The sequence below is a fragment of the Contarinia nasturtii genome, unplaced genomic scaffold (assembly GCF_009176525.2).
Source record: "Contarinia nasturtii isolate CC-2019 unplaced genomic scaffold, AAFC_CNas_1.1 Cnas_scaffold_6130, whole genome shotgun sequence".
NCBI classification, from domain to species: Eukaryota; Metazoa; Arthropoda; class Insecta; order Diptera; family Cecidomyiidae; genus Contarinia; species Contarinia nasturtii.
Genome location: NW_022203388.1, coordinates 1 through 10,394, shown reverse-complemented (window position 1 = coordinate 10,394; position 10,394 = coordinate 1). Strand labels below are relative to the sequence as shown.

Sequence of the window (10,394 nt, the reverse complement as noted above, 5' to 3'; positions counted from 1 at the left end):
AGAAGCGATTGGAGAGAATTTAGTATGTTCGTTGCTATTCGATGAAATGCATATTAGAAAACATGTTCAATGGTCAAATAAAGATCAAAAACTGATTGGATACGCAAATATTGAAGCAGATTCGAGTGAAGAAGAAGAACCTTCACCTAATGCGACTGCAACCAAAACGAAAAAAAAATCCGACATTGCAAATCAAGCACTTGTGTTCATAGTAAATGCACTGAATGATTTGTTCCAGCTGCCAATCGCTTACTATTTTATCAGTTCACTCGAGGCCTTTAAGAAAAAATCACTTATCGAAAAAATTATTTCTGAACTTGTTGATTGTGGTGTGATTGTGGCGGGTATGGCATTTGATGGATTTAAAGCAAACGTAAAAATGTGCAAATTGTTTGGCGCCAACTTTAGAGTATACTCACCCAATTTTAAACCATACATTGAAGTAAGAAATCAGCGCATATACATTTATTTTGATTCACCTCATATGATCAAGCTTGTCAGAAATAACTTGGCAAAGAAAGAAGTGCTATTTGATGGAAATGGAAATCAAATTAAGTGGCAGTACTTTGTGGACTTGGTGAACATGGAAAATCGAGGATTTTCTTTGCTTCATAAAATGAATCAGTCGCATATTGATTGGACGCGAAAAAAAATGAAAGTTGATTTGGCAGTTCAAACACTTAGCGCATCCACTGCAGCGTCAATGGAATTACTGATGGGCAACGGCATACAAGAATTTCACGGAGCTGAACACACTATCAAATTTGTTCGAATATTCAACACATCCTTTGATATTCTTAACAGTAAAACCGACATAAGTGAAAATGTGTTCAAAAAGACTTTGAGCGTTGAAAATGCAGCTGAAATCTTCAGCTTCTGCGCAACTGCAATCGAGTATATAAAGGAGCTGAAGGTAATTAATGACAAAGGGAATAAAGTGAAAATTTGCACCTCTTCAATTAACACTGGATTTTCTGGAATTATTATCGATATGGTTTCGTTGATGATGTTTTTTCAAGAATACATCGATGAAAAAGAAATCATCAAATCAATTAGAACATATTGTTTCACGCAAGATCCTGTTGAAATTTTTTTTGGCAAGGTTCGATCATTGTGTGGTTTCAACGACAACCCAACATGGGAGCAGTTCATGGCGGCCTTTCGGAAATTGTTGGCATATAGCACCATTATGTATTCGAAATTGTCGAATTGTCGTGAAGGAGATGATTCAATCTCAAATCCATATTCAAACATTTTGAGTATAACTTCGCGACGGGTCAAAACAATAAAACCGACTGAACAAGAATTTTTGAGTATTTCGGAAGAAGAAATAGAACGCTTCTATGACAAATTGAGTAAGATTGAGCGCAAAAATGGGATGCAGTATGATTTGAAAGACCATACAATAAATTATATCGCCACTTCCATTGAAAAAGCAATCAAAACCACTCAACAATTTAGTTGCTTACGATGCAAAAGTGTTTTTGAAGAAAACACTAATGATTCTCAAGATTTAAGTGATAGTACATTTCGAATTTGCAAGCAAACTGATAGATTTTTAAGACCCGAACTATTGAAAGGAAATATCAACTTCAATATTATTTATCATGAAATTTTAGCATGTATTGATTTGAATTCGCTTTATCCTAACACTGATTTCACATGCCATTTTGAACATAAAATTTTTTTAATCCGTTTCATAATTGACGAATTTATACGAATCAAGGGAACACACATCGCAAAAACCATAACATTCAAAGAACATCAAAACCACCTCAGAGTTAGATTGCATAAGCTGTTACATTATTTAGGACAATAATCACTATACATTGTTTGAATAAAAAATAATAATAAAGAAAAACAATTAAAATTGTCTGACTATGTGTTTTACGTAAACAATTATATTCTACCCATTTTGACATATGAGTTGTGTCAAACACAATAGTAGTATTATTAGTGAACTCGCCGTCGGCGAATTGGTGTAAGTTTTTTAAGCTGCGTAAGCACTACAATTGATGCAATGTTACTATTTTGATTCTCAGATGGCATTGTATGTTCAAAATATGATCTTGAGCATTTCATATGATAATATTCTGTCATACATTTCTTATTTCATTTATTTTTCTATAAAACGCACATAAAAATCTTAAACACAAATGTCCACAAATGTTAGTATTAAATAGCTGATATCTTTCGTAATTATAATAAATGTTGCATTTGCTACCTAAATACAGAATCAATTCTATTGGTGGTGGTAGCTTACCAAACGAATCGAAATAAAATACATTCACATTTTCCTTAACATAACATGACCAATGTGTTCCATTGTTTTGTATTGAATCATGATTGATAACCATACATTCAAGTTTCCATGGTTCATGTATTGGTAGAGTGTCACGCATGTAAACGCCTCGAAAATATGGTATATGTAATTTTTCCACGAATTTACTTATGTCGTAGTTTGTTAATGCTCGTTCAGGCAGCAAACTTATAAGTTTTTTCTTTGTGTAGGTTTTTTGTGTTGACAATAGAGTCCATATCCATTTTTATACGGATACAAATACAAGCTGGGTCTCAATTTAACTGCTTTCGGAGTTGACATGTTTTCCTCTTCGTCTCCTTCTCGTCCATTACTTTTTTCATGTTTTTGCATGTCTCTGCATTCATTTATCGCGCTCATGATATCCATAGCTCCACCCTCTTTCCCGTTAAGTAGTGAGCCGTTTACATTTAAACCAACAAAAGTTGGAATTAGATCCAAGTCTCCACCCGAAAACGGTAATGGTATAATACGTGATTTTTTTATGTTTTTTCCTCTTTTAGCCTTTTTAACCGCAATATTCGCAATATTTATAGCTGTCTCAATACTATTGGGCTTAGATTTTTTCAAAGCTTGCTTTGCTTTCGTAATTAAAGACTTTAATGTAATGAATTGTTTTAATTTTTTATTTAAAACTTTTTTTACTGGTGTTACTCTCTTTTTCTTAGCAAACGATTTAATTTTCGATTTCTTGTTAACATTTTTCTTAACAACTTTGTTGCTCTTTTTCTTTCCACTACTTTTTTGCTTCATGTTGATGCGATTGAAAAAAAATCAGTCTTTACTCAACTAAAGATCGAAGTCAACTAAATAGAAATTACACATATATTCATATTTATACCGATTTCAAGTGTTAGTAATCATCAGTACATTAACGTTGCAAGATGCATTTCGTTGAGCAATCTATTCACATTCCGGTGTTAAATGTCGATGAGTTAATTGCACCATCAAAGACAACATTGCGACGACATAGCAATTTATTACCAAATTCAATTCGCTGTATAATTGCAGGACCATCAAACAGTGGAAAAACGAATTTGATCATCAGTTTAATTGAATCTGAACATGGTTTGAAATTTGAGAATATTTACATTTATTCAAAAAGTTTAAAGCAAGACAAATACAAATATTTGAAAGATTTATTGGATCCCATCGATGAGATTGGTTTTTATACATTTTCCACGTCGGATAAGGTCATTGAACCAATGCAGGCAAAAAAAAATTCTATCATTATTTTTGACGACGTAATATGTGAGAAAAATCAGGAAAATATAAAAAACTTCTATTGTCTTGGTAGACATAATAATATTGACAGTTTTTATTTAACACAAACGTACACAAAAGTCAAAAAACACCTGATTCGAGATAACGTTAATTTCGTCATATTATTTAAACAGGATGATACAAATTTGAAGCATGTTTATAACGATATGGGCGTGGCATGTGATATGAAATTTGATGAGTTTCGAAATTTGTGTTTAGAGTGCTGGAAAGAGAAGTATGGATTTGTTGTAATTGATTTGGATAGTGAAGTGAATAATGGCCGCTATCGCAAGGGATTTTCAAATTATTTAAGTCAATGATTTCATCATATATCAAAATGTTGTATGCGTGCATGTATCAGTATTCGAGTAGCCTTTAGTGTGAACACATACGTGAATAAGAAACAAAGTAATAATAATGTGCGATCTAAATTTTTGTCAAAAACTTAATAAATCGTTCGTCCAAACGCGTGACGCTATCAAAAAAAAGTTTCGTTGTTTACAAAACGAAAACGATGAAAATTATGAAGCATATCGACAGGAAGAATTTGGTGACGATGTTGAAACCATATACAAACCATTACTTGAGAACAGAAAACAACCTGAAAAAGAATGCTTTGAAGGTATTGATACTGTTGAGTCGGCTGCAGCTGTCGCTGCCGCCACTGCAATCGTCATGGATGATGAAAAAAGGTTGAAAAAGAGCTATAACGACAAGATGCAAGTAGAAAGTTTGGAAAAAAAGTTCATCCCTTATACAAACCACATTGTGTACGAATATTATGACGATTACAATAAACTTTGTGAAAGACTGCAATTGTTGATATCCTCAAAATTGGCCGGAAATTCTAATCATGATCAAGAAATCAACTCAATCATTAATGAATTACGCTCTAACAACATAATCATGTAAATTCAAATGAAATAAAAGAATTGATTTTATGAGATTTAATCAAAGTTTTGTTTTTTTAATTGAAATTAATAATAATCTTGAGTGTTTTCATTATTCCATTTATTGTTTAGGTTTCTTTAAATAAAAGATTATAAACTACACAACTTTTATTTAATTCTAAGGCATACTTAATAAATTCGTTTAATGTACTTTCAATCCGAAAAAGAAAAAAAAGATATCGATTACACAGAGAATCGAACCAACGATCTTTTGATTTCAGGTAAATCACTCTACCACCTTGACTACCAAAACAGTAATGAAAGTATGGAAAAAAATGGGTAGTATATATATATAATATAATTTTGCATACGTTCGCACTTTTTATCAAATATCAAACAAATACTATAATAGAACGATTCGTAAAAAATGGTACGCGTTGAATTGAATACATCATTATAGCTAACTTCAGCTGTTAGCAAAATATCTATTTTTATGATGCGGTTTTTCATATAAATTGTACGCGTTGAATTGAATACATCATTATAGCTAACTTCAGCTGTTAGCAATATATCTATTTTTATGATGCGGTTTTTCATATAAATTGTACATTTCATTTGTGTGGTTTTGCTACAAATGTTCATTTTTATATTTTAAAATTCTTACAAAAGTCGAAATGACCGTTTAATTCAAAATATGTCTCTTTCATCAGTCTTTCGTTATTCAATAATACACACAATCGACAAACACATTTCCTTTTTGCTCCTTTCATGCACTCACAATACATATTAATATTATATTTTAACACTTCGTCGATTGCAAAGTGTTTGTATTCGTAAGCGGATCGTTTTCTCTTGATCAATTCAAACAGAAAAGTTGAAAATGTAATGTCTGTTCTGCGTTTGTTAGGTCCTATTCGTAACTTTATATTATCATAATACGTAATACTAAACACCACTTCTAAAGCATTGAGGGGTATGTTGAACACTTGTGAATTTTTTAGCATCGCTTTGCACGCCAGTTGTTTCAAAGTAAATGGAGCAAAGTGCACTCTTCCTGTTATAAAGATAGACAATTTTTGTTCAATATTAAATGTTTCACAGTTCAAAATAGGAAAAATTGTTGCACTATAGGCTGAATTAAGTCCTCTGCATGTAACTGTTGTAAATGGTTCCATTCGATTATAATACTCATGTTCGAAACCAATTGTATGAGCAATTGATCGATAGAGATATGCGAAATCTTGTCTTCTTTGAAATTCGACATCTGGTCCTAGACACTCCATGATTTTTTTATATTCATCGTATACATTATACGCGAAATATTTCATATAATCCGACATAAGTTCATGTAAATATTCACGAAGTTTTAGTCTTTTTGTTGTAATGCTACACACTTGATAGTCACTTTCACTGCCAACTGGTGAGCACAGGATTAATTCACAATCCTTAAATCCATAAAATTTTAATCGACTGCAACTATCGTGATGCTCGTCCGAAAATTGGACATCGTAGTTCATTGGATCAATCATTTTTCCTTGAAAGTTACTTATTAACTGACTGATCAATAAACACAAGACGAATCATTTATACAGTGCTGTGTACAATTCTGTTCTCCAGTTCCAAAAAACCGCAGATTTATAACTTTTTTATGAATATGTTGTACAGCAAAAAGTAAAACAGGTGTGTTTTTTTAAATAAAAACATCGAGTGTTGGAAATATAATGTTGAGTTCATCAAAGAAAACATCAATCGTCGGAATAAGATACATTTTTTGCTTCAACAATTACACCCCAGAATTTCATCAATATTGTTGTCCCGTAGTGGGCTGTATTGTACGATCTGTTGTACCACATTTCTCCAGCATTTGATCCAACGATACCGTAAATTATTTTTGTCCTCTCTGATACATTATTTAAAATATCATTCTTTTCAGGTGAAGAGGTACAGAACGCATTAGATGCGATATTGAAATGTAAATCAAATAAAATTCTTTGCAACTTCCAATCCAATTTCCATTCATCTATATTTCCTTGATAGCGTTCGATTTCCATCCAATTGGAACAAAATGCTGGCGCTAATTTATCAATCGTAATATTTTCCTGTAGAATGAAATCCTCAAATTTTTTCAAGCTTTCCTTCAATTGAACTAAATCTTCAATTCGTTTTGCTGTTCTCATCTTCCCCCAATGTGAATTTGGACACAATTTGTTTGTGTGTCGTTTATGATCGGTACCTTTACATGATTTACACATAATTTTCTCTACTTCAAGTGATGTCATTTTTTTCACAGATCAATGATTACTATTTAAACCGCAATGTCTTAAACCGCAATGTCTACTCTTCATCTGAATCAATTATACCGTTCTTTGCGAATACGGTTTGCTGAAATGAAATGAAGAAAAATAAATGTTCAGTATAAAAAATAAGTACAGTAAGTGTAATTTTATTTGTTAAATAAAAAAAGCAATGAATGATAACTTACCACATCACTGGATGAAGAAGAAAATACTCGCTTTCTTTTTCGCACTGGTTCACAGCTGCATTTATCTTCGCTTGAAGTGTATTCGCCACTGCTTAAATCCGCTGTGTCATCGTCAATAAATGATGATTCGTAGTTCGACGATTCGATTGACGTTCGTTTGTCATTTGTATCATCACTTTCAAATTCACTTAATTCACTTATCCATTTAGATACAAACTCATTACGCTGAAAAAAAGAATCAATTTTTTTATTTCAAATAATTTTTTACCATTACTTACTAACTTACCGTGTGCAAAGGACTATATTCCCCGTCGCTGGAACCCAAATATTCCGAACTGCTTGTACTGTAATACAAATATTCCGAACTGGTTGACGTGCTATCGCTGCATGTCAATTTAGAATGTTCCGAACTGGTTGACGTGCTATCGCTGTATGCCGAACTGTTTGACATGTTTGCTCAGACTGTTCACTTTAAAAAAAAAGGACATACTTTTATGAGTGTATACTTCAAAGGTAATAAAATTGTTATGACATAGTCACACCTTTCAATGAATATATGTGAGTGAATCTACATAAAGACTTACATTCTCTCTCGATCTTTCATTTGAATCAGTTGAAAAAATATATTTTGAATAACCATGAATGGATGCCATCCAATGCCACTGGATCCACCGATGAATGAAATCGGTAAAATTTGAATATTTTTTCTATAAATAATATTTATTTACGTTTAAATTTATTTTATTTTTAGAAATTCAGCGAATATTGGCGTATGTGCTATCGCTTCCGATCGATGAAGCATTTGAAGCGGTGTTCGTTCATCGAGTCATTGACACTCGTTTACTCCCTCCGGAATTTTACGATGCAATCACCAGAGATTGTATGGAGTGCAGTGAAAATGAAGATGACGAAAATTCCAGTAGTGAGTCAGATGAAAAATCCGGTTGTGAATCAGACCAAGCATATAGTGAAAACTAGGATTGATCATGTAATAAAATTGATTGAAACCTCATGAAATAAAATTGATCGATCATACTGTTATGATTCAAAGAAATGAACTCATTTTATTTGTTAAACTGAATACATTATTGACTTAACTTTATATAAATAAACGAGTATGCTGATTATGATAGCAAAAGTTAGACATGAAATTAATAAAAACCAAAATAAAACACTCCACAATACAATGATGTTATTTGAACGATGCGATGTTATTTTGCTCGAAATATTCTGTGCTATATCATTGCCGCTGTCAACTACGAGGTCACATTCTTTGACATCACACACAAGACAAAATTCACGATCTGCACATATTGAATCCCATAAGTCTATACCAATTCCTAATAAAAAATGATTTTATGTATTTTGGTTTTCTTTTTTTATTCATATTTACCTTTTTTATTTGCGTCATTCCTTGAATTCATAAAAAAACCAATGTGGCTACAATTTAAGAGAAAATCACCAAGGTGTGATATATTACATTTTATTTTGGAAAAATCGAATGTATTTGTGGTTGATTCGATCTCAGTCAATTTTAATATATCATTCTTGTTCACAGACGTCGACGCACACAAATTATGTGATATTTGTAATAATACAAACAGGACATACAAGTTGGAACAATACATTTTTTATTTACCTTTTGCAAACCGTCTCATGCGACAATAATCGTTGCACTGATCTATGGTTACCAACAGGTGTATTCATCAAGCTCGCTGAAAATATAAAATCATTGAACGAACGGAGTTAACAGCTGGCTGAATGTCTGCTGACAAATTTATGACTGTGGCTACATGTATGACATGTATGATTCATAAGTAAAATACAAATGAAAGAGAGAGCGATGGGAATACGCACATAAAAAACACACAGACACTTGTTTTTTGCAAATGCAAAATTTTTTTATTTCATTTTATTGGAGTAAAAAAATTGAATCATTGATTATGTTATTTTTGATTAAAAAAGGATAATTAATTGTGTGATTAAAAATGGTATTTGATTTATTTATTCTTCAGCGCTTGAAGAGTCTCTTTCGTCACTAGAATCGTCTTCACTTGACTCGAGTTCGGATTGTTCTTCTTCGGAGCGAACTTGCACCTTCTTCTTCTTCTTATTTTCGTCGACTTCTTTATTAGATGCATGATTCTTCTTCTTTTTTTCCGTTTTTGATGGCGCATTCTTTTTTGTCTTTTTTTTAAATTCATCATTGGATGCAGCTGGAGTCTTTCTTTTTTTTGATACCTGAAAAAATAAAGAAATTGAAACATTTTGTAATTTTTTGTTATCAGTATTGTGCAACTCGTTCATATTTTTTTCGGTGTAAAACCAAGTAAATTGACAAACTTGAAGAAAATTCTTACCATTTCTTTTTTATCCTCCTCAAAGTTGAGTATGAGTCGACCTCCACGATCCTTATCTTTTCCGCCATAGATCATAACGACTTTCGGCAAACGATTTAAATCCTTAATTTGCGACGGATTTAGGGAAAAACGATCGGGCAAAAACATGTGACATTTACCTAAATCGACGCGCACTTTTTTACCATAATCAGTTTGAACATACGAAAATTTTTTAACTGTATGTCTTCCGACAGACAGTTGATCAAAGTTTTTTTGTGACGGATCACCATTGTCTTTACATTGTTTTATTAATGCTTCCATGTTTTTTGCACTGAAGTGAATTCTCTTTGAAATCAAAACTGACACTGTAATGCTGATTGAATTCGTTCGATCTATATATACGTACGTAAAGAGTCACTGTAAAAAGCATTGGGTGTGGTCAAAACCGCATACCTCCCAAGTGAAAAAATGATCACTTAGTTAAACAAAGACATTTTTTTGGGACACTTCACTTTTTAACGTTTTTTGTATGCGGGCATATAATTTATTTCTAAGAGTGGGAGACTTTATTCCTAGGTAACTAAATTTACATTTTTTGTAACGTATATCAACTGGTATATTGGTTACTTGGGAACTCAATATAACATATATATGTATGTATATAAATTGTTGTTGTCACTTGAATAAGAAATTTTAATTCATTTCAGTTTTTCCATTGACATTGAACTGCAAAGAACAAAAAAATGACAGATAAAATATTGTTCGAATATCGTGAATCAGCCTTTGAAAACAGAATCAAAACATTTGCAATAGTCAATGTAGAACACATTGATGTTAAAGCTTTTTTAAAGGACGCATTTCATTATTTTAAGTTACAAATAAGTGAATATATGTTGTCAAACCGTCGTATGATTAAAGTTCATACCAGTTTCAAAGTGCTCTTTTCAAAAACCATAGTCAGTGATGATGGTCAAGAAAAAGAGGAATATCAAACCATTTATATCAATTCAAAAACAAAAACAATGGATCTCGTAACAAAATTGTATAAATTTTATAAAAACAATGTAATAAAAAATGCGATAAAAACTATTGAAGACGTG

At 31.9% G+C, this 10,394-nt stretch overlaps 2 protein-coding genes across 2 annotated transcripts; both read right to left on the bottom strand.

Moving 5' to 3' along the window:
- Window positions 1–6,807: 6,807 nt before the first annotated feature.
- Window positions 6,808–7,406, bottom strand: LOC116351726 (dentin sialophosphoprotein-like). Its single transcript, XM_031783866.1, has 3 exons — window positions 7,242–7,406; window positions 6,956–7,180; window positions 6,808–6,855 (listed from the first exon to the last, which is right to left on the bottom strand). The coding sequence occupies exons 1-3, from the start codon at window positions 7,404–7,406 to the stop codon at window positions 6,808–6,810; spliced, it is 438 nt and encodes a 145-aa protein (XP_031639726.1).
- A 1,531-nt stretch (window positions 7,407–8,937) lies between these two features.
- Window positions 8,938–9,647, bottom strand: LOC116351728. The gene is made up of 2 exons (XM_031783868.1): window positions 9,316–9,647; window positions 8,938–9,196 (listed from the first exon to the last, which is right to left on the bottom strand). The coding sequence occupies exons 1-2, from the start codon at window positions 9,613–9,615 to the stop codon at window positions 8,960–8,962; spliced, it is 537 nt and encodes a 178-aa protein (XP_031639728.1). The 5' UTR covers window positions 9,616–9,647; the 3' UTR covers window positions 8,938–8,959.
- Between the last annotated feature and the right edge of the window lie 747 nt (window positions 9,648–10,394).

Bases quoted from the DNA above. Each gene is read 5' to 3' on its own strand.
- LOC116351728 (XM_031783868.1), bottom strand. From the start codon at position 9,615: ATGGAAGCATTAATAAAACAATGTAAAGACAATGGTGATCCGTCACAA. The intron at 9,197-9,315 runs GTAAGAATTTTC...TTATTTTTTCAG, and splicing joins AGGAGGATAAAAAAGAAATG to GTATCAAAAAAAAGAAAGAC.
- LOC116351726 (XM_031783866.1), bottom strand. From the start codon at position 7,406: ATGTCAAACAGTTCGGCATACAGCGATAGCACGTCAACCAGTTCGGAA. The intron at 7,181-7,241 runs GTAAGTTAGTAA...TCTTTTTTTCAG, and splicing joins AATATAGTCCTTTGCACACG to CGTAATGAGTTTGTATCTAA. The intron at 6,856-6,955 runs GTAAGTTATCAT...ATTTCATTTCAG, and splicing joins CTTCTTCATCCAGTGATGTG to CAAACCGTATTCGCAAAGAA.